Source organism: Bombus vosnesenskii, unplaced genomic scaffold, assembly GCF_011952255.1.
Source record: "Bombus vosnesenskii isolate JDL3184/JDL3185 unplaced genomic scaffold, Bvos_JDL3184-5_v1.1 scf7180000013273, whole genome shotgun sequence".
Classification (NCBI taxonomy): domain Eukaryota; kingdom Metazoa; phylum Arthropoda; class Insecta; order Hymenoptera; family Apidae; genus Bombus; species Bombus vosnesenskii.
In genome coordinates this window covers 2,021,589-2,045,991 of record NW_022882931.1, presented here as the reverse complement: position 1 = coordinate 2,045,991, position 24,403 = coordinate 2,021,589, and the positions used below count along the sequence as shown (strand labels likewise).

Genomic DNA, 24,403 nt, shown 5'->3' with positions numbered 1-24,403 from the left:
GCTAACAGAGTGACTCTCCTTTTTCAACCGCTTTACCACGATTCCTGGCCCCTGGTGCCGTCAACCAGTCGAGCACTCTGTATTTCTGCGCCCGCGAAACAGCATTTCCCTGCAGCTGCAGCCACGAAAGCCGACTGGCGCAGTTGCAGCTGCACAAGCAGCCTCGCGGCCGACCGCAATCCATGGCGAGCACGATTCACATGCCCTCGCTCGCTCGTTTATTTTCCAGTCACGTCGTGTAATTATTTCGTATAATTAAGCTCACGTGGTCTCTCGGTCTCAAAGGGAGAAAAAGGGTAGGACGGCGTAGCGAAAAGCCGTTCGAATCGAGCTTTTTTTTACTACTGACCTAACACGAACGTCGGCGTCGACGGTGGTAATCTTGGAATTGGGTTATTCGGTCTTTTGGTCGAGATAAGGTTTGAGCAAGTGGCTTTCGTAATTTTCGATTGGAAGTAAATTAATAGCAGAAAGCTAGTAACGAAAGAAGTGTGCAATTTGTGCCAAGTAAAATTGGAATAAATATATTGCTGGTCATCTATTGATGTTTAATACACAAATTCAATGATTTCGATGCTTCTGTTTTCTAGATAGTTTAATACAAATCTGTTATTCTTTATTCGTAGCGTATTGATTCTATGATTCGAATAATTTCGAATGAGAAGGCTGATAGTTACACGGCACTGGGTTGACGATCAATCTTCCGTAAATCGCTCCAGCCGTGACGTTCTATTGCTAAACGATTATAAGAGGACACTTAGGTGCCATCGATTTGGCAGCGAAACGTAACATCCAGCAACTGCTATTTTTCTCCCACTGTCGTACATTATAGCTAATAGATCATACGAATTGAAAGAGAACATATCGTAGAGACAACTGATCTGGAATTCTCCTCTGAATAACTTCTTAATTGGGTTGCCAAATTTCGTGTCACAATTACGTTCATATTGTAAGAATTATATTCTTATGGCGTTGCTAAAGCTTAAATTCTCGATATTTTTTCCAGCAATACATATTTAAACAAGACATTCTATACTTCATTATTGCCAATGATTCTATATTTATCGATTATCATAGTGCTTTATTCGATAGTCTGATAGAGAATTGAGCAGAGTCGCCTAAATTTTCTAGAATTTTCTCGCGTTTACGTCCGTTCAGGTAACAGCTACATGCCTGGAACTGAGTGACTGACAGACGTGGAATAGGGAAAAAGTAATTATTCATCGGGCTCGAAAACGAACTGCCGTCGTAGCCTCGAAAGCTTTCGACCATTTGATATAACGTTGCCTATCCAAGATCTTGGCGACGCGACGACGTATGAAATTTCGTCGATTTTTCTCTTCGAAATACAACGTACCATCTTCGTGCGCAACACGTCCATAAACAAGTCAAGTTTGGACAATTTTCCAAGAATTGTAATTCAATTGCCTTTACACATACGGTACCGTTTTTAATTAAAAGACAATCTTCGGAAATTCATATTTCGAAGATTTTCGATGGTCCCATTTCTGGGATACTTATTTTACTCTTCTCTTACTTCGAAACCAACACTTTTGGATTCTACCCAACATTCTGCGATATTCCTTCTACCCAATCTTACTTCTGCAACTGCTTTTCTAATACTACTTGTTTGATAAAAATAAAATTGATTTCATCATTGCTCGCAGAAGCTACGTAGTCTCTTAAATTTGTACCATTGTGTGTGCACTGCCCCCGATATTCTGACAATGAGTAATAGTAATTTCTTGTTGATGGCACGCGTAAACACAAATACTATTTGTCTTTGATTCAGGAAAGACGAATTCTTCCACTTTTCTACGACTAATCCAGCTTACTGAAATAAATTAATGCTACGACAAAATCATATATTATAACGGTCACGATAGAAATGAAATTATTTATCTTGACACTGTTCTTACACGAATTGTATCGAATGACGAGTAGTATACCGAGTTCATGTATAAATTCATATTTAGAAGAAACGTGACCCGGTCTATTTTTATTCTGAATGACTCGTTTGATAGACATCGCATGGCGCACAATACGCCACTAGTTTTATAGTTGCATTAAGAACGATTGAGATAACAATTTGCTTTAACGAAGAAACGCAAACGACATTTTTAACGTGTGACCCGCATTTTCGTTATAATCTGTCGCCTACCTATGCACAGGAAGCAGAAAATCCGATAAGCCAGTTAATTACTCGCAGTGAAACTTGTGTACGTCTAAGTTACTCAGGTTTATCATATATCTTACGCGGACACCCTATATTATAAAGGCACGAGATTGCTCAATCAAGCCTGGCCTCCGGGCAAATTGAAATCCAGTTATCGAGAAGCTGTTATGAAACTGTTGGAATGAATTTCCTAACATTAATTTCCGGAACAGGCCGATGGAACAGTGTTTTCTTTATTTCCTGTATAATCGAGCGACAGTAGGAATCGCACTACAATAAATGGAGAATACCGTTGAATGGAACTAAATCGTCGACAAAATTTATTAAACGTTCGAATTTTAATAGAATACGTTGAACGTCACAGTTTCGGAATTATCAACGACAATAACTTCATGGAACATATAATACGCGTAATTACTCCATATCGTTAACACGTGTATCGTTAAATGTGGAAATTTTGGAAAGTAATTAACCACCCTGTGAAATGACAATTAGTCTTTGTAAAACCGAATGTTTGTAAAATGAAACGTTCATCAAATTTCAGCATATTCATACTCATAAGCTGCTAAGAATTCTCATGTTTATTCACCAATGGGGCAATGTAAACTTGTTCCTGACAGAAACTAGAATTACAAAGAAACGAATTAATCATTGGTTAAAATAAGAGACAAACTGCTATGAAGCGCGATATGTGTACCGTAAGCTCTGTTACAATAAACTGTTACAATAAAGAGATAGCGTCACTTTCCAGTAATTTACGTAAACTATCAAAATCAATCGAAATCAAATCACGTTTTTCCTACAAATTCAAAGCGTCTTATCGTGCCTCTCTTTCTCTTCCAATAAATACAATTCGAATATTGCAAATGCCTCTTTATTGCTGCGACATTCAATTTTGAACACCAATGATACGGTGTAAACTCGTTCTTGACAAAGAGAGTTACAAAGGAACGAATTAGTCTTTGATTAAAATACGAAAACGATCAACTACGATGAGACGTAACACGAGTGTTCTAGGGCCGAAACAAAAATGTTTCAAGGACGAGTAGCGTGACTATGACAGTTTTAACGACCTCTTCTCGTGGTAGAGGCATTAATGACGGTACGTTCATAAATGATCGAAGCGCATGCGGAGGTTTTGCCGATTCAGCTTCAGCTTTTGGCAGTAATTGAAATAAATGATATGGCATCCTCTGCTGAACGCCATAATGAACTTCCACGTTACGGGGGTTGACAGATGTCATAGCGACCTGCCGCTCGGTGCTCGCCTTCGTTAGCTTCCTACCTTCGAAAAGGTTTAATCTCGGTTCAAGTAGATTCTGATATTTGATCTCTGATTTCCGGGAAACTTCGCTCTCGATATTTCTTATCATCGACTCGATCGTGCACCGTTCAATGGATTCGATGACAAATATTATATGGCATTGGTATTTATTCATTTCTCAAGCACTGTTTGCCATGTTGTAGTAAATTACCATAACGGAGCAATACAAATAGTAAAAGTAGTAAATAATAAACAGCAGAAGCCATACAAAATCGTAATGTACGCAAAAGTTCAGTTTGCAAATATACATTAAGGAATATGTAGCAAGAAGGGCGCCGTTCTACGGTATATTTTTACGTATTTGCAACACGGGCAAGCATTTTTTAGGCCAGTTTACGATATTTATTTCATTGATATATAACACGTTTGATTTTATCATCTTAAATATTTGGAGTTCTTTTTAAATGCACAAGCTAATTTCACTTTTCAGGATTTTCAAAATTTTCACTTGGACACCATCAACGTTGTCCAAAAAGGAAAATAATATTACGTTGTTAATAAATGCGTTTTGTTCGCATAAAAAGACGTGCTCACGATTTTTGTACAACTACACAGTTTAATTAATTTTACGTTTACAGTGCTCTGCAGGAAATTGATGTTCTAACTTTTCACGTGTAATTGTCAGCATGTCTGGGGAACCGAAAGCTTTGGAAAAGATCGATGCGTGACAACGTTATGATCGACTCGTGTGGCAGACAGGTATTTCCCACGCCTATATTGCTGCGAAATTACGTATTAGTTTACGTGCACACTTATGGGTAGCACAGCGTGTCAGCCACATAATTCCGATACATAACATAATCGATACGGCACTAATAGGTTCAAGAGTTAAGTGAGATCGAGTATATGAAACTAGTCCGGACCCTCTTTGACCAAATTCACGTGACGCTGGTTACGGCGTTGATTTCAATTAAAACTTTGATTTTGACGTAGCCGGGTTTGACGTAGCGTAGTTTCGAAGATTGCCTTTGCTAATTCAATTTCCCACGCATTATATGGGCCCCTGGACGCGCTCCCTGGTACAAATGGACGATCCATGGTGAGACACCATGATCTCACCTAAATCGACAACTTTTTCAATTCTAATTTTAACCTAGTTTCATCAGAGAATAAACTTTTTCAATCCAGAAAGTACACCGGCAAACTTTTCTTTCGTTTCAACAATTACGAAGAACGAAAAACAAGGATCGAACGAAATATACTTTGCCTTTAAATCCGGTTATATTCCAGGATAGAAGAATTCATATTACATAGCGTTTCAGTTGGAACCGAATTGTCTTCCTCATTTTTAATCGTATTAAGAAATGTTTCTTCCAACAATCGGATCGATTTTAATAAATGTTATGTTTAACAATTTCTATGCTATACGTACAAAAATTCATTTTCGCAACTGTTCGCACAGTAGCCATCGGTATAGCTAACCAGGCAGATAAAATCGTCTGCAGCGTTCCCACAAGTCCAACGAGTTTCCACTATTTCTTTCTTCATTCTCGAGATGCTCGTACCCTCGATTCGAATTTTTACGAGGCTCACACACGAATCTACGCGATACACATCCGCGTTGCTTGCTCGCAGACACCAATCTTGAAGATTGTTTTCTCGCATAAGCATTGTCATTATCACGGTCGATGTTCACGAAGTTACATATTGATAGGTAAACACTGTGAGCATCCGTTTCCATTCGAGGATCTGCAAACTTTCGTGCCACGAAATTACCATTTCCATCGTGGAATTCAATGTATATAATTGAATTTAGCGTGCTTAAGTGGCAGGGAGAGAGCGTAATCTCGAGAAACACGCACCGGGTAGAACGTTATAAGCTCGAGCCACCTACGACGTTGAACGATATACAAGCGATTATTATACCGGGATAGTAAATGGCGCGGTACGAGCGCAATATCTGTGAAATTTGTAGCATTTCCGCAACTCGTGGGTATAAGAAACTTCGCGTTCAACTGTGGAATCGTTTAGACAGTCGTATGTACTGGATATTACGTATATTACAGAAATCCGTTGTTACCTCGTATCTCTTTTACCAGTTACTAATTTGTACGTAAATTCATTTACTTTCTGAGTATTTCATTCTTTAACATTTTTAATTGCAAGCGAACTGTGTCAGTTAATATTCCACACGCGATAAGATTTAAAATAACTTTTTCTTCCACGGTATTTCCTCTTTGAATTCATCCAGATTACGTTTTAATCCCCGTCTAACAGGAACTTCCTCGACTTCGTCACGACTGTTGAATATTTTACTTTGTAGTATGAAAATTAAGAGGCAAACGAAAAGAACGTTTACCATGTTACATATTATTACGTGATGCTATTACGTAAGATGCTGAACAAACAGTAATTAAAGAGTCAATTATTTAATTTACGCTCAAAAGAATTCTGTTCTCAAATCATGAAAAAATCACTATCACCGTTTAAACGCACTAAAATTTCTCCTAGTCGAAAGAACAAGGTAACACAACTCGAAACGAAGAGTAACAACAAAACCAGTTCGCAAACAACGACCGTACAAGCGAAGGGATGCGCGAGCTACACGTCCCCCGTGGATGTTACACGAAAGGTGTTTCTGTTCCACGGTAGAACAGAAACGTTAGGGTTTTCATTGAAACGTGGCGATGCCTGCGGGAGCTTACTGCCGCGGGATTACCAGAGACAGTTGGAAATCCGATCAAAACAAATGGACTGCGAAAATACTCTCCCTTCCTCCTGTTATTACCTCGTCTCCCTCTCTTCTCGTACCTTCACTCCTGGCGCATATAGTATCAGTCGTTTGCGCGGGAAGACTGTTACAAACCGACCTGGATAGCCTGGAGCTCGTGGATTTTCCCACAGAGAGGAGACAGCCGGGCGTAATTTGACCGATCGATACGAGGAATCGCTGATCGCCGAGTAATGAGCGACTCTGATTTCTTGTCCTCTATCTCTCAGGTCTCGTTCGTTTCACGTAGACGGACGATAGAATCGGTGGCTGGTTTTCATCTGGCAGGCTAACAAACACAAGGGGAATAGAAGAGCTCGTCTCGGGGGTAGTTTTGGGCAGCACCAAGCGTCGATTGCCACCGGGACGAAGGGAATCGAACCATTATCACGTAACAGACAGATTCGAGTTTGAAGCGTTCCCACGTGGAATTTAAAGCGAGCCGTGTTGTACGTGCCCCATTTTAAGGTTACTCTCTTGCTCAAGAGCTGACCTTGATGGACATCCAGACTTTGGAATTGGAGGAATTAGGGGAAAGATTCTTCGGGGTTTAATTCATATCGTATGAGACACGGTGGAACATACAATACGTATGTTTCTGTCGATTTTCTTATTTTAATGTTGCTTTACGATTAAACAGCGGGATTTTAATAAATCTATATCTAAGCAGAAAGACTTTAATATAACAGAGTCGCGAGTCTAACATAAGTCTTTCAAAAATAGACAAAATTGTGTACACATGAAGAGGCATATGTTTGACTCTAAAATCAATTAGAAAAGAAAAGAAGAATTTTAGTAACATGGGATCGACGACAACGTACCGACTTTTAAAAATGATTCCCTGTAAAAGATAGGAAATTTAACTTGTCGAGTCCTTCTAATCTTCGTACAGTAAAAAAGAAAAAATGAAGAATTGCTCCAGCTTCGCATTCCTAATTCCAAACGCAGGCTGAATAGAGCATCGCAAAGAGGAAAGAATCGGAGATTAACCTGGAAAAGTCATGATTAGAAGCACCGTCCATTCTTCAGCAGGTTGAAGATAAAGCCAATGGGATAAAACATCTAGTCGGAAACGAGAATTCCATGATACGTGGCGACTTGAAGCGAACGGGGACGTCGAATGACCGAAAATCGGCTCCATAAATCTTCTGAAATGCCGTGGCGAAATTATTTGCGGGACACGGAGGTGTCGTGGATGTAAATTGCCGCGCTTCGACTTCCTACTGGCGCCGGAAATCGTGATAACATCGATGTACCGGGGCCAGTGGTATAAAAATCGGTAGCTGCTTACGCCATCACGTGCGATCGTTCGCACGTACGACCGTTTTTATCCTCGCGTCCAAACTGAATTGTTCTCTCCTTCCACCAGCCCCCCAAAAATACGAAAAAAAAACAATAAAAATAAAACAGATAGAGACAGACACAGAGAAAGAGGGAGGGAAAGAGAGAGAAAGAGAGAGAGAGGCGAATAAAAAGAAAAATACAAAAAAACAAGCGCGTTCGTCGTCGAGGATATTCAGCCGTTTATCGTTTGGTTCGATGGCAACGACCGGTCGGATTCATTCCCTCTGGCTGAATACATTTCAAATATAATGGATACTGGATTATAGGTATATTTTCTCCATGGGCCAAGCAAAGCCAAATGCGGGATTATTGTTTCATAACAGGCTTGGTGGATTTTTCCGGCCTTTGTTTTCCCTGTCGACGTTATTCGATGAAAATTGGGGTCACTTTTGAGGGTATCGCGCAACCACGCGACGTCCGCGGTAATATCGCGCGAAACATACTAATCGCGAACCGCTCGTTGTTTTTTTCCATTATCAAATTGGTCATGTTATCCACAGCTTAGTGTTGTGAACGTTCTATAAAGTATGAACAAATATCTTTGACCATTAATTAACCGAGTATCATTACCGATGAAAAACTACGAATGATATGTACGATGAGATGGCAGGGCAATGACTCGCTGTGTGTCATTTTTCTTTTTCTTTTTTTCACGTTTCAAATCGTGTGATTTTTGATTCCACGAAAATATACAGCTATTTGATAATGCGGAGAAATATTTCGACTACTGACAGTTCATTTTCCTATGCTTTTTCGCTGCTGCCGGTGACGGACGAGGTTTTTAATCGTGACGTCCATTGAAACGATGCAAATATGGAAATGATCTAGCGCGATGTAACGAGATATGACGTTACATCGGCAAAGAGAGGAGATACACATCTGCTTGCGCAGATACGCTCGATTTATGCAACGTTCGTAATCCATGAACTGCTGTAATATTTGTAATTGACATATTCGTAACGTTCACAATATGGACATGTTGTTTGGCGATGCGCCAATACTTTGGTATTTGCATGAAAAAAACATACGATATTCGGTTCAATTATATTTTATACTTCGGTTTACGTATGTGACCGTGTAGAAATATACCGGCAGTTGATTATCCTTGACACGATGTATTTTAATTGCGCAACTTTTTAGATAAATTAAACCACAATGATTTTCTTCTTCATAATTATCGTATAATATCATGACCCGATTAAATTAATTTTTGAAACAATACAACCACTACCTTTAAATGTTAAACTTTACACAATTATTTCGTTGCACAACAAATTTTTCATTTTCGGATTCTTTAATTTCTGAATTATGAGGCATATTAAGAAAGATTCTCCAAATTGATGAAAGGATTATCTATGCCAATACAAGCGGTGATGTTTAAAGAGTAAATGTATGTTGTGTACACCACAAATAATACAATATAATATTGTTTGAATAAATCATTAAACCATCATTAACTCGTAAACATTAATCAAATTCGTTCATCGTTCCTACAAATTGACTACAAATATTTCTGCACAATAACATATATTCAATCCTTACGAACTCATCGATCAGCCAGAATCATTGATCGACTAACGCGTCAAATAGGAATTGCGAGCCAAGAAAGTCCATTCAATATTTCCAGTCAATTTTTCAATTCATTTTCTTTCTGCGGCCATAAGTCATAAACCACTTTGCACCTGCAGCTCCTCGTCACACCGTGCACGTATGTCCATGCGTCGCGCCCTATTGCGCCAGCACACGCAGTTACCACTACAATCATCAATCAGGGGAGCCCGTGGATCGATAAACTATCAGGAGCAGCCAGTAGGAAAATCCAACTATCAGGAGGTTGATCGAAAATAAAAAACAGACATCGCTCGTTATGGAAATATCGAGTTTTTGGCCGGGTCTTTCCCTTTTCATATGAGGAAGAAGCGACATCAAATACCAGAGATACCATGCAAAAATACCACCAACACGTAACACTTGGATAATAATAACGTTATATCCCATTTTAGACGTTCGACGCTCCCTGAAAGCCCTTTCATCCGTTCCACTCTATCTGTCTATCTATCTCTTGTTGAAGTTAAGATGACACCAACCTTCTGTTCATGCTATCCTATTCGAAGCGTCCCATTCGATCGTTCGAAGGGCTGAATCGTTGCGACGTCGCGGCGCACCCTCGCCGCTCGAGCACCCTGCGTGCTCAGTCAGAAGGGTAGCGACCGGCGGCTCGTTCTAGATAGTCCAGTTTACGTACAGTCATTCGTGCGAAGACAACGCAGAAAAGTATGACAAGTCGCGTGTCTAGTTTTTTTACATGCAAGTAATTTTAAAATCCAATATCTTACCAATCAATTACGTATTGACAAAACTTTTTAGTAGAAGGGACACTTGAAACAGTTGAGAAAATGTTATATAAAGATTCTCATTAAAACAGTTACGAAGAACCTTTTTATCTTTAATAACTGTCACGAAAAACTGAAATTTCCAACTATTATCCATTTCGATTATGGTTCCTATTTCAGTTTCCATATTGGTCCTGTAAACGTTGCTCTTCCGATTCTATATCGCTTTCGAAACGGTTCTAGAATCGATTCCTGTATCGACTTTTCCCTAATTGATATCACTGATTACTACAGCTGCAGATCACACTGTGTATGTGCATATTTTTGACAAAATTATTATAGACAATGGGGAAAAATTTGTGAATATGATTTATTTCTAACAAAGCGTTGAAATAAATAAACCAGATACATATTTTTCACACTCTCAGTTAGGGACATCGGATGTCTGCGCAGATGGGGACATCTCTTCCCCACGGGCATAAAAGATTGTGGTATATATATGTACACACTTATATTCTTCGGATGCTTGAACATATATTTATACGTATATGTGTAGAGCTATATGTATACATAGAAATTGTAACAGTTTTCAGGCCCCGTTTTGTGCTAAATGTTATTTTCGCACTGTAGTGATTAAATAACACGAGAATCAGAAAATCTACAAAATTACGCTCATCATATTTCCCCCTGTGATCTTCGTAGAAAAATTTAGAGTATTCAGACTACAGCTATTTTTCTGTGAATTTGTAAAAATTTGTGAGTTTCATTTTTGTGGTCGTTTCGAAAATTTAAACGCGATCTCGTTTCAGCTATTTTATTAAATTTTTGGCTCGAAAAATGCTGCCGCAATGTGGTACAGAGTCGTGTTACACGATTATCGAATTGGGAACATAAAAAATCGAAATAAAAGAACTATTGGTAGATGAAAGCAATACGCAGCACTGCACGTCACCATCGCGTTAATTTAAATTTTTATGAAGCCACTACCATGCCCGGCGTCACGTTAATTTAAATTTTTCTGTCGAAATTGCAATCTTTCCGATCTTTCCATACGAGGTTCTTCGTTCAGGTCTTGGGCTTCGAGGATACGTACATATGGCTCAAAGACGGCAATGGTGGTCAGAAGAAAAGGGGTGGAGTTTGGTTAACAAAACCACTAAATTCAAGCAGCAAGGTAATGGATAGATTTTTTAGAATTTGATTGATTTTTTTAATAAGACATATGGATAAAACATGATTTTCTACTTGCGTTATATTATACTTTTTAGCCATTTATATATCTTTTCACGCTTTATTTCGATCGTTTTGATACAAGCTTTAATCCTAGTGATAGTTCCAGAGTTAAATTCTTTTTAAACTACGATATTAGGTTCTACCAATACGATTTTTCAATTTTGAAGATCATTTGGGCAGATCAGCAGAAAACGATCGAGCGACACAAGCGCGGTTACGTGCCATTATCTAGCTTCGACTCGGAGAAACCACTGATAAGGGAGAAGAGACTGGAGATAGATCAGTATCATTTGAATAGCATCAAGGAGGACGATAAGGATTGGCAAGAATTTTGGCAGGAAAATCCTCAAGACTCTAGACTGATGTTCAATGACGAACTTTGGGATCAAGAGTGGTACCTGGTAATTAAACTCATTCAAAATATCCTTAAAAATTGCGTAAAAATTGGTTGAAAACGTAAGAAAAATAATTAAAAAAAGAAAGGAAGAAACACGTAGGAAGAAATCAATAATAAGTGAAATCAATAAAAAGGGATTGTTGGTAAAACATTTAGTGGATGACTTTGCTATCTGACGATAAGACAAGGCTTCCTTATCAACTGTTGCAGCAAGACACGAGATCGAACAATGCTCTCCCTAAGCTGGATTTGAACGTACTGTCCCTCTATCGACTGGGGGTAACTGGTCGAGGCGTGAGAATCGCAGTTTTGGACGATGGGTTGGAATATACCCACGACGATTTGCGAAATAACTACGTGAGTAACGAGAAACTTTGCTTCGAGCTACTCTTTTTAGCTCATAGATGACGAGAGGGACCATTTAAAATTGCACCCTGTAATTTTTTGGATATTTTCTATTTTTCTACTTCTATCAACGATTTTTAGCTTTTCAATTAATCTTATAATCAATTTATTGAGTTAATGCTAGAATTCTGATATTAGTTACATTTTCTAGTTCATAGGCGACCGAGAGTGGACTTTTAAAATTGCATCCTTTGATTTGAAATTTTTAACCCTTTTTTTTAATTCTTTTTTAATCCTGAATTTTTTAACTCTTAAAAGCTACCGTCAAAAGAAATCGTGTTAATTCCATCGTGATTGAAATTTCATCCGAGAGAGAGAGAGAGAGAGAGAGAAGGAGAAAGAGAAAGAGAGAGAGTCTTTTTTTATTTTAGAAATCAATAATGTCTAACAAATGAAATTAAATAAAAAAGTGAAATTGAATTATTATCATCCAGTGTTAGATGAAAAATAGAAAATTTAATGTAAAACGATAATGTTAAGAAGAACTTCGCTCGAGGTGAAATTTAATCCAGGATAACCTTCCAGCGTTACAAGATTTCTATTTTTGCTCTTTCATCTACCAAGATCATTATGTAGTGGTTTACTAGTTAATTTTATGAATTTGCTGATCTAGGATCCTGATATTAGTTACGATGTAAACGAAGCTGACGATGATCCTTTGCCACGATACGAATTATCAGGTATGAATTATCAGATTAAATCGCTTATACGCTTAACTCCGATATACGTTTTCAGTGAATATATATTATACAGATTATCCTGAAGTAGTATTACAATCCTATCACGATAAATACAAAAGGTAGAAACGAAATTATAGCTTTTGGTTAAGCTCACATTCTTCTAACCATTTATTATAAAAACTAAATACGTGACTTTATATATCATATCGTAAAATTTACGCGATCAGCAAAGTTTATACCGGACTGAATGCCGTAACTTTATACGTCATATCACAAGATTTGCATCGCCAAGAAGGTTTATCAAGATTTACCAGGAACATAATATCTCTGCAGTAATCCTCCAATTTTCATACTTTAACCTTGCCCCCGTTTTATCAAACAAAAACGACTTAATACTCTAAGATCTCGTTTATCATAGAAACAAAGCATAGAAACTTAGTAAAATTATAACGATCAAAAAATACGATTTAATGAAGAATGGCCTAGAGAAGACAGAAAGACTAGAAATTCAAAGAAACATCCGTCTAATCAGCACAAATCACGTTTCCTATAAGAATTTTTCTTCTCGCGCGTAATTCCATCGAACATTACTTTTTCGCGCGTAACAATTATTCAACGCGTCCTCAGGGGTGAACGGTCATGGAACGAGATGCGCAGGGGAAATAGCAATGGAAGCTAACAATCGAAAATGCGGCGTGGGCATCGCTTTCGAGGCTTCAATCGGCGGCATCAAGTTGCTCGATGGTTTGGTAAACGATCGCGTTGAGGGAGAAGCGCTAGGATACAAACCGGAACTGGTGGACATTTACACGGCCTCGTGGGGCCCAGCCGACGATGGGAAAAGTCTAGAAGCTCCTGGCAGACTGGCCAGCGAAGCTCTCGAACGTGGTATCGCTATGGCGAGTATAGGGAAAGGAGGAGAGGGATAAAGCGAATCGAAACTTAACTCTTTGAAACTGAACGTTTTCGTTTAATCATAGACGGATGAGTCGAGTTAGCGAACAGCAACGAGAGCTCGAGACGCTTTGTGTCACTCTCGGCATAGATCAAGAGTTTCTAATTACTTGGAACGTTAATTACCTTGAAACGAGAAAGTTGTATTAACGTCGTCATTATAACACGCCCACCAGGAAGAATATTTTCTTCGTCACCTGGCAAACTGGTGGAAACAATGAAAATTCATCATCATAAAAATCTTGCTTTTTCATCCGGACTAAAAAGTTTCCTGCAATTCTAATTAATTCTATATGAGAATATACGAGATACGCCATAAATGGGTGTCACGAAGCAGGTAGAAAATACACGGCGTGCTAGTGAACAATTAAATATTCATGTAGAATAGATCGTGCGAAAGGTCGAGAAGCATAGGCCTCGATGCATATTTATGTCGTGGCTGGATATTTATCAAACGATTCCTCGTGATAACGTCATTTTATCTGATTCGCGTAAAAATATCGTTTTCAAGCTGGATAAAGATAATAACGCATGTAGTACGCGGCTTCTTAAAGTTATTGATTTGACACGATTCTTCAGGGCAGAGGCGGCAGAGGTAGCATTTACGTGTGGGCTTCCGGGAATGGGGGCTTGAGATCGGACGACTGCGGATGTGACGGATACGTAGGAAGCATTTATACCATCGCTGTGGGATCTGCTAGTCAAACTGGAAGATTTCCATGGTACGGTGAAAGCTGTCCCGCAACGTTGGCCACCACGTATAGCAGTGGCGCTTATCACGATCAAATGATAGTAAGCGATATTGTCCCTCTCTCATTTTCTATCACAATTGAAACTTGATAACTTGAAAATCTATATGAGGCAACTGATCAACTTCACTTTCTATCAACTGCTTAATTTCATTATACAAATACACAATTGACGTTCAATTCTCAAGAAAGAAATGACTTACTTCTATAAAATCATTGATCGCAAGAAGATGATACAGTTAATTCCAAAGATAATATGATATGATTATAAGTAGACAAATGATGAATAATAGTGTTAATAAATATAAATACGATAGTGTCATTTTCGCTTTGGGAACCAGAGAAAGGATCGAAAAGGAAAATCGATAAATGAATAATAAAATTATTTTAAAAATGGTAATTAATTAATTTCTAAACCTCTAAAAATTGAATTCGTTCTTCTTTGAGCACCTACAATTCGGAAAATATTGATCGTGAAAACCTCGTAAGATGCGTCTTGAGTGGTTTCTGTGTGTTAACCATTCATAAACTCAACAAACTCGATAAAACAAGATCTTTATAATTTAAAGATTTTAGACGTCCTTTTTGGCTTTGAAATGTTCGAAATTGAATCGTTTGAAATTTTGGATTATGTTAGAATGAATGAAAATACTACTGGGGCCATTCCCTGCAGCTAATGGAATAATTTAACGAACTGTCTTTTTATGCTTTCAGGCGACAACAGACTTAAGAAACACCTGCACCACGGGTCATACTGGCACTTCCGCGTCCGCTCCATTAGCTGCAGGAATCCTGGCCTTAGCTTTACAAGTGAAGTACGAGCTCGTTAGTTTCCTTTTTTCTCGGACCCACTGAAATATCTGTTCTATTTAGAGGCGGGTTGGGGCCATCGCATTTGCAGGAAAAATCGTTAAATGCATTAGCGCGACTATGGTTGAATCTCGTTAAGATTCAAGTAACTTCGACCACAATCCTTAAATGGGTCTGCAGAATTGAATATTTGTACGAAGTAGAACATGTATTAGCACCAAGGAGGTCGCGTTACTAAAAATTCCGTCACAGCATGGAGAGGTAGAGTGTAGCAGATTTATATCAAGCAGATATTGGTCATTTCTGCTTGAACCTTAGAATCAGCAGACTAAATATTTCCTTCGTTGCGTTCATTTTTTCATTTCCTTCTCTCGTTTCTTCCTTTATTCCTCTCTTTTTGCTATTTTATTTATTTCCTTTCCTTCTTTTATTCTTTTGCCAATTTCCTTTCCTTTCTTATGCCTCTCTTCTATATATCTACATTTAATTAATATATATGTGAAATACATAATACGCTATCAGCAAAGTTAAAACGAAAGGCAGGAGGAAAGAAAAGTTCCTTTCCGTATTCGATATTTATTCACCACAGATTCCCCTAATCTCTTTTTCATTTATGAAAACGTTGTTACCGGAAATCTGTGGCTCCGACGAGGAAACGCTCGTAGCATAAATCCATCCATGCGAAATTAACATAATACGGGACTCGATTAAAAACTTATCGTTATCTCGACCGTCAAGAAAATTTCAAACAAACCACGTGTTCGTTTCGTCTATGAAACTACGAAACTTGCCGGCATCAACGTTTCCCAAGGGTTGTTTTAAGCAGTTCAGAAAAACACTTTGGGCTATTTTCTTGTCTTGGACCTATCTAACTTGTTCGAATCAGATTACGAAATATTCCATCATTCACACGCTATAAGTACTTCTTCGAAACATAGTTGCAACCATCAGAATAATTCATGTATTGTCCTTGAAGCAAAGATTTAACCTGGAGGGACGTGCAGCATCTCATCGTTTGGACGTCAGAATATAATCCACTCAGGTATGTTTAATATTATATTAAATTGTAACATGTATTTGTAACATGTATTCTTTAGAGACAAACAATTTTAAAATCGGATACGTAATCAGTTAATTCCATATCACCAAAATTGCGATTTTATTTGATTTTGAGTCTAAACATATATTTCCTTTTTATAATTTAAAAATGTAGCTTGCATTAATACTAACCTAGTAAGAAACATTAAAATAGTGATGATATAAAAATACGAGTTAACTTAATGACCGTATCTCTGGCTGGATCTGGTTCTTTTCACTTTTAGCCATTTCATATCAAAATATATCCTTTTTAGTCATGCAGTGACATTAAAGTAAAAAAAAAAATTAACAAAAACGTACTTATCATACTTTTCCCTGTGCTCTTCACTTGCCTCGTCTTCTCCGTTTGCAGAGATAGAAACGGAACGAATTTATATTCCAATCCGACATATCAAAATTTCCAAAACCTTAAATTTCCATTGTTCAGAAACGACCCATATCTGAATAATCTAATCGATATTCTTAGAAACTAGGAACCTTTCTCTTTGATTCCTTTTCTTATTCATGTCGATATCACTTTCTGTATTCGAGATACCATCGGTTGAAGAGAAACGTAATTTTTAATGCAACGCTATCGCTGTCCTTGTCACACGCCCGTAGTTCTCACTCGCACCATCGCCATGACCTATCCCACTGGCGCGCCACGTGCTCTGGTCAGTGACAGGCGCTAATGCGGTTTTTCGTTAATACTACTTACGTCGTACATATTTCCGGGAGAAAATGTAGGTCAACGTTATTTGGGCATGCCATTCATGACCCTTTACGTTTTCATTCTAAGTTTGATGTTTTATATTTTCGAAATGGTCAAGCTATCGATTTGAAACATCACTGTAAAAGATATACTTTTTTCTACTTATGAAGTATGTTAAATTCATCATTTTTGGGATATCGTAAATCAAAGTGACGAGCATGCAGTGTACATAAATGGTGTCATAAAATTCTCGAACCCGGTATAAAAAACATGAACACATCCAATAAGAAATTATCATATTCTATGTTCTATTCTGTGTCTTTGAAACACGATTTCGATGTAATACATACTTGAACATTTTTTTCAAAATATTTGATATAATTGCTTGAAAATATTATTGAAATTATTCATATAAAACGCTGTTTACGACGCGCGTTTACATTTTTATCTTTATGTTATTTTGATATGCTTTCCCCTTTCAGTTTTTGATACGGTGTAAAGTTAATCTGTATGATACCATTTTTTCACGAGTGTCCTCTTTTAAACAGATATATTATTATGCAGACTTCAAGTGTAACGATACATAAAAGCTTGGATTACAAAATCAGCTTGAATCAGTATTCACAAATAGCTAGTTTGCCATACTGTCAGAGAATTAAAACCACTAGAACGCCAGTCCTAGCTCCAGTTCGCGAATTTTATCGGAACACCGTTTAACGATAATTGTGATCCATTTTAATTAACAGCACTACATTTATATCCATCGAAATGCTTATCCAATTTCAAGCAGATCGCGGTGTCGCTATCTGGATGTATCATGGTTGGATTATTCGGGGAAAATATCTCGCCGAATTTCCCAGGTTATGAAAAAAACTTTGTCGCGATATATGAAGCCCAAGTCGATCTCGTTTTTCTCCTTGGGCACCGCGAACCGTCGGTGGATTGAAGCATTGTGTCATTCTTATTCGTTCCGCGACGGGGAGGAAATGTAGGTCGTGCTGTTTCAACGAGAAACGATAATTGCAGTGAAACGAACAGGAAACAGAGATCGTTTCTTTCTTCACTAAAGACAAATGCCACGGCTTCTGTGCTGTAACGCGCACCTGATCAACAGTCAGGGTCAAGATGTGCTTGCACCATTCGAGCTTTCCTTTTTATACATAATGAGCTATATAATAAATTAGTTCATAATAATAACTGTGATTTTATTCTGATTTTATCCCGCTCAACGATAAACGAGATAGACACATTATTTTGACACGAAAAAATAAATAGAGGACTAAAATGATGCCAAAAAAATATACACGTAGGTTTGGATTTATTAAGAATGTTCTTCATGTCGAGAATTTCATGTCAAGAACTTCATTCACGTCGTTCAAAGAGCTGGTGCGATACGTCGAATTCAGTGACCTGATTGCGCGATTGTATCGGGCTCTCAGCGAAATGCGACCAACAATGCCTTATTCTGTATCGATGTTGCTTAAATAAAATCGTTTGTCGGCTAAATCGATGTTTGTTAAAGTCATAGATTATCGATCATTGCATGCATTTTATAAAAAATCAAATTTTTATAGACATGGTTAAGACTTTTATCTATCTCTGAATATTATGATTTACTATGGATAGAACTTGGAATCTACTATGGATATCTTGAACGCTTTTGCGAATTAAGTATATTTCCGTCCGTAAAATAATCCTCAGAAAATTTTAATGTAAAAACACCAAAATTCCGGAAGCAATTTAGAAACGAATATTGGATTTTTGAAAGGAAGAAAAGGAAATAGAATTACCGGCGAGTGTTTCCCTAGCAAAATGGAGGTTCTTTGCCGCGTGTAAAAAGGGATTACACCAACCTACGTCGGAAACCGTATCATTTTACGTTGGCCGTTCTTTCTTTCGCGCTGGCAGACCCATTAATTGCATCAACTTTCAGGGAGAATCCAGGCTGGTTCAGAAACTCTGCTGGACTTTGGTTCAACTCACGTTTCGGATTTGGACTTATGAACGCGCACGCATTAGTCTCGGCCAGTTACAACTGGACTACTGTACCGGACAAAACCATCTGTAAAGTGGAATTCGCTAAAGCGTAAGTAGAATTACGAGAAAATTTCGTTCTTAACTTTCATCGCTTACAAAGTAATTGTATTTATCATATAGGAGTATTTCGGCGATTCAACATTTTCTTCATATTCGAAAGGAAATTAGCACGAATTCAAACATATATTAAACCATATCTCGTATTAAAATGTGTCTGCGTAAAATTACGGTTACAAATTAGTCAAATTTACAGAATGTGACACAGATATCTACGTGTTCGTTAATCGATAATGTGTACGTGTTCCGTTGTAGCTGAACGGGCTACATGCAAATACTACGCAAGCGTACGTAGAACGTAGCACACAGGGTCCATTTAGATTACCACGGTTAAAACGTAATTCTGTACGCTGTTTTGAACATCGTGAACCTTGAATACTAAAACAAGCTTCCCAGCTTGCGAACCTGGTATTTCCACCCACTATTGCGCCAACTTTTACATGCATTACATCTCGACTTCGACTAAATTCATGAAAATTTAATCACTCTTCCATTACTAATCGATGCCCTTTAGTTAGTTAATCCGGTGATATATTAATCATAGATTTAGAAGTTAACGAACACAAAAATTTAGTTCTCGATTTAATCCCGACGAAACTTTAAATCTAATTAAAATTAATTCTAGAGAGATTCATAAATAAGAAAATTGTTGTGTCAAAGAACAGGAACGAGTTACTCGTCGTCCTCGGTTTCATGAAAGGAAGTTATACTTTTATCATTTTATCCAGTTGAAGAATATTAAAAGATGCTTGTTTCCTCGGGGAATGCAGGACGTGTACTTCTCTCAGGTAGAAAACAGAGACACGAATTACGTCGCAAGCAGTTCCATGGAATCAGAGCTTGAGCTGATACTCAGGTTGTGTCCTTGGTCCTTTAAAAAGCGCAGCAAAGCCCGGTGACTTTTTACGTCGTTAAATTCAACATACGAGAAAGTGCTCTTCACTCATTCGTTGCTGCACCGTAAGGGAAGCATAGTCGAAAAAGTGGAACGTCTCGAGGACTTCTCGTACATTCCTCACCCGTCAGTTTACTGTTTCTTCAGATAAGAAGTAGCCCCGTCTCCTCCTTTCAACTAAACATGGTCCGACACACTACAGAGTGCAGTCAACATTTTTTGCAAATTTCCAATCTAACATTTTCGTGTCACATTTCTTCTAAAAAAGTATTCTACTGAAATTTCAACGTCAACAACTTTCTTATCCTAAAATATTTGTGGCTGTTGTTTCAACAACATTGTAACTTAATTATCAAATGAAAATTAGAATATTCCGATAGCTCGTCGAAGCGATTAACGTTTTCAAACCATTGCACTTCCTTTGCAAAATTCCGCTGGAATATCAATATAAAAAATTCTCTTATTCTCAAATATTTACGATTATTATTTAACTATCTCATATTTGACTCTATTTTTACAATAATTATCAAATGAAATTTAAAACGTAATCGACTCTCGAAACGCTCTTAATAATCCAGACTGACATATTCATTGCTCTTTATTTACTTTCAGAAAGAGTTCCACTGGAATTTCCATAATTTTCTCGTTCTGCGATATGTAGAACTGTACATTTAATTAATATCTCATGTAATTATCAAATGACGTTTAAAGTCTTATGACTATCGAGATAGAACGTGCTTCGGTCTTGACAATCGATATTCCAGGAAGCTTCAACATGTTCTATTGACAAGACACGGATGTATCCGGAAGCAACCCACAATTTACTCTCACACATATAAGAAAATATTCCGTTTGGCTTAGAATCGACAAGGAGTTGGCTTATGGAAATACCAGGCGGTTACGATTCGAGACGGAGAACGAGTGTCGATCGGAAGGAAACGAGATTACGTTTTTGGAACACGTGGAAATCGAGGTCACCCTCGAGTACAGTCTTCGTGGTGCACTTCAGATGTATCTGACTGCGCCCTCAGGTATGCACTTTTCATTTGTGTCAACTTAACTCGTCTCTGATATTTGTGTATATGCTATGAAACACTCGACAGTAGGAGATAAAAAAAATTTATCCAAGAAAATAATCGCTTCGAATGTATAGAGATAGAGGCATATGAATATCTAGTACAATTCGAATAGATTGTGAATATTATTCTTGTTACAGTATTTTCAAAATTATAGTCGAGGAATATTTTCCCATTGTCAAACGTTTCCCTGTTCCCATAGCTGGAACGAAATACTCTGCTTAATCTTTAAGCATCAACATAGACAGTGAACATTTCGTTTCCAATAACATCGTAATATTATTTTTTAATCATAAACAATAATTTTCCTACTCTTCGTCGAATATTAACTAACGATGAAATATTTAATTTCATCTGCTTGATTTTATACAGCGCGCAATGTATATGTACATGTTCCTATGGTAAATGTATTATCTTCCGCAACTTTAATTGAAATTGATACCATCAAGCAAGAATTGGTTTCAAATTTTACCAGTATAATTATGACAGTCGTATCTCGTTACAGTGCTAACGAAATTTCAAAATATTTCGTGTAGGACAGTACGGTACAATACATACAAATATTCTCTGATAACTGTACAAATACTTACAACGTACAATTACAATAATTTAGAAGTGTGCCAATACTTATACACGATAATGTAACTATAAAAAGGCCCTTTATTGATACAATGCCTCGACGATTTTCAATAATGCATCCGCGCTGACCCGAGGTTTCTGTTCAAAGGCTTTAAGGATGAAGTGACGCGTAAAACTCTCGTATGCACTGGAAAGATGCGTTTGAATGTAGATTGAAATGTCTGTTTCGGTCTGTTGCGTATTTATCGCCGCGTAACACAGCTTTTACGGCGTTTGCGGCGTATGACGAGAGAAAAATGCTCGCGAAGATTCGCGAAAAATAAGATTTTTACAGTGTACACACTTGCAATCGAGGTACACGTCGCATCTCGAGATCGATTTCGTGTCGTGAACTACCGTTTCCAACCGGAGGAACAGTCAGGAGTGTAGATTTATGGTCGTGGTACAACCTTTTACTTTCTAAAGAGAAATTTAGCGAAAAATCTTCTACTTTCAACCTTTTCGACCCTTGAACTTTCAAAGGTTCTACGTGCAGGCGAGTATTGTGAGAGATGCATTATTCTTTTGCACTTAGCAAGCACTTTCATGATATCTCTTTCTATCAGTTCTAAATAATTAAAGCCGGAATTTTCATAAGAAAAAATTATATGTTTCTTGTGTATATATCATATAAAATGTTTATAAAATAACAAATAAATAATAAATAATAAAAAATAAATTTTTGTCATCTATACATATACATTTATATCAGATTGTTGAAACGATTCAGAATAGGAATGCACCTCTATCATTCGAAATATATTCTAATTGAAAAATTGTGAAACTTCTTTATAAGATAAAATGTTCTATGAATTTGTTGTTGAAAAAATCAAAATAGCTGCTGACTGCCTGAGTTTCTATTATCATGCTCGTATCTTTAATGTTTGATTTATTTCCAGATGTAATATTTAAACTGCCGATCATAGAAGACTAGTTGAATAAGATCAAGCTATTCGATATCGATTCGTCATTAATAATTTTTATCTTCTGTAGTATAACCGCACCGCTTAGCAAGTCAAATATACATAAGTTGAACACGCGAGAAACCGAGTGAAATTGGTATATTCGAAACGGTGAATAAAGAGTTTATTTCACAAGTTACGATACGAGTGTAACACGTGCGTTGTGTATAAAATAAATTTCTATTTATCAAGTAATCAAGTTTCTAACACCTTATGCGTTTTGGAAAGAACATTACTAGTATGAGCACAGGTAATATAACGTAAAAACGAGATATAGCAAATGATTCCACCGTAGCAGAACTGAATCGTGCTGATGAATTATTAATTTTTTTATCGAATAAAGATGAAACGCCTCCTCGTTTTGTTTTACATTTTCCGGAAAATTTATAACAGCAGCATATGCTCTGCGTTCGACGTGCGATCCTCGTCATCGCTTGATTTTAACTACGTACTCCATAAAGGACTTTCGAAAAGATACCCCGCGATTAACAAGTTAAATAATCGCACATACCATGATATAAAAGCTCACAAAGAATAACATTTGTAATTATTATTTTTCTCTGCATTTCAATTTACGCAACTGATTTGCATCGCTTCTAGGTAATCGATATTTTTCGATAATAGTTGTTTATTTATCGTGAATTTGTCCGTTACGACCAATATACGTAACGCTTCTATAATGTCACACAAAATGTAATGCCAAGAGTGGAATAAACTTGTCATACAATCTAATGAAATTAATTCTTTTCGCATGGTCTCAAGGGACACGGGTACAGATACTAAAGCCAAGAAAATTGGACGATTCAACTGCGGGTTTCGAGAAGTGGAAATTTATGTCTGTGGCGTCATGGGGTGAGGACCCACGTGGCAGCTGGTTTCTAGACATTCTCGACGAGGTAAATCATCATAAAAAAAAAAAGAAAAAAGAGAAAAGAGAACATTTCCTATTAACCTGACAAAGTTACAATTTCTTCCCCATTGAGTAACAACGAATGGGATTTTCAATTGAGTGGAACCTGTATATATGTACTGTATATATGTATATATGTATTCGCATCTCAACAGATCGGACCAAAAGAGAATAACGGCACGATAGAAACGTTTACGCTGGTTTTACATGGGACCAGAAAAATGCCAGAATACCGAAAAAATGGGCCACGAATTTATAACCAGGACTACAATCGAATGCAAAACATAGTAAGTATTATAGAATTTATCGGTCTTTCAATGAATTGTAAACGTGCTGTGTGCTCCTGCCTAATATTTTTTACATTTTACATAAAAAATTTACGTGTACATTTGTCACAGAACGAGGATCAATCATCTACGTTCAAAAAGAAGCTGGGATTACTCATGCAAGAGACAAACGATATCTATGAAAAAGAATGGTTGGAGTTTTTGTGAATATAAATTCTCCGACGAATTAAATTGCCCTGTATTGTGCGCCAACGAAAATACAATATCCGTTTGAATAAAAATAATAAAAATAATAAAAATCGATATATGTACATAACTAAGAATCTTTCGAATCTCAATTCGTTCAATTTCGTTTCCATATTATCTACATCTTTTATATTGGCTTAATCTATTATTTTTACATTATCTTCATATTATCTTATTCCTCTATTCTCATACCTTTATATTATTTTATTATATTAAAATCGACCTCTCGTATCACTGAACGAAAATAATTGATAACACAAAAGCAATTAACAGATGATTACGATACAAACAGAATTGTAAAAGAGGCTACATTTTCTAGCAACTTGGCTCAAACGGATCTACTATTTCCCTTTTCAAAGGAAAATAGATTAGAAGAAGTCGCATTAACTTAATTAATAATTTAATTTAATT

General features: G+C 37.2%; 1 protein-coding gene across 1 annotated transcript in view; it reads left to right on the top strand.

Moving 5' to 3' along the window:
* The window catches only part of LOC117231668 (neuroendocrine convertase 1-like), a 29,589-nt gene extending 5,536 nt beyond the window's left edge, over positions 1-24,053 (top strand). Inside the window, exons 3-15 of the mRNA XM_033490318.1 lie at positions 10,957-11,061; positions 11,288-11,521; positions 11,728-11,874; positions 12,536-12,602; positions 13,230-13,501; positions 14,136-14,348; positions 15,020-15,120; positions 16,092-16,157; positions 18,838-18,990; positions 20,755-20,924; positions 23,312-23,445; positions 23,615-23,746; positions 23,858-24,053. Coding sequence (XP_033346209.1) covers positions 10,957-11,061; positions 11,288-11,521; positions 11,728-11,874; positions 12,536-12,602; positions 13,230-13,501; positions 14,136-14,348; positions 15,020-15,120; positions 16,092-16,157; positions 18,838-18,990; positions 20,755-20,924; positions 23,312-23,445; positions 23,615-23,746; positions 23,858-23,953 — 1,890 coding nt within the window. The 3' untranslated portion in view covers positions 23,954-24,053. The remainder of the gene's footprint in view (positions 1-10,956; positions 11,062-11,287; positions 11,522-11,727; positions 11,875-12,535; positions 12,603-13,229; positions 13,502-14,135; positions 14,349-15,019; positions 15,121-16,091; positions 16,158-18,837; positions 18,991-20,754; positions 20,925-23,311; positions 23,446-23,614; positions 23,747-23,857) is intronic.
* The last annotated feature ends 350 nt before the right edge of the window (positions 24,054-24,403 follow it).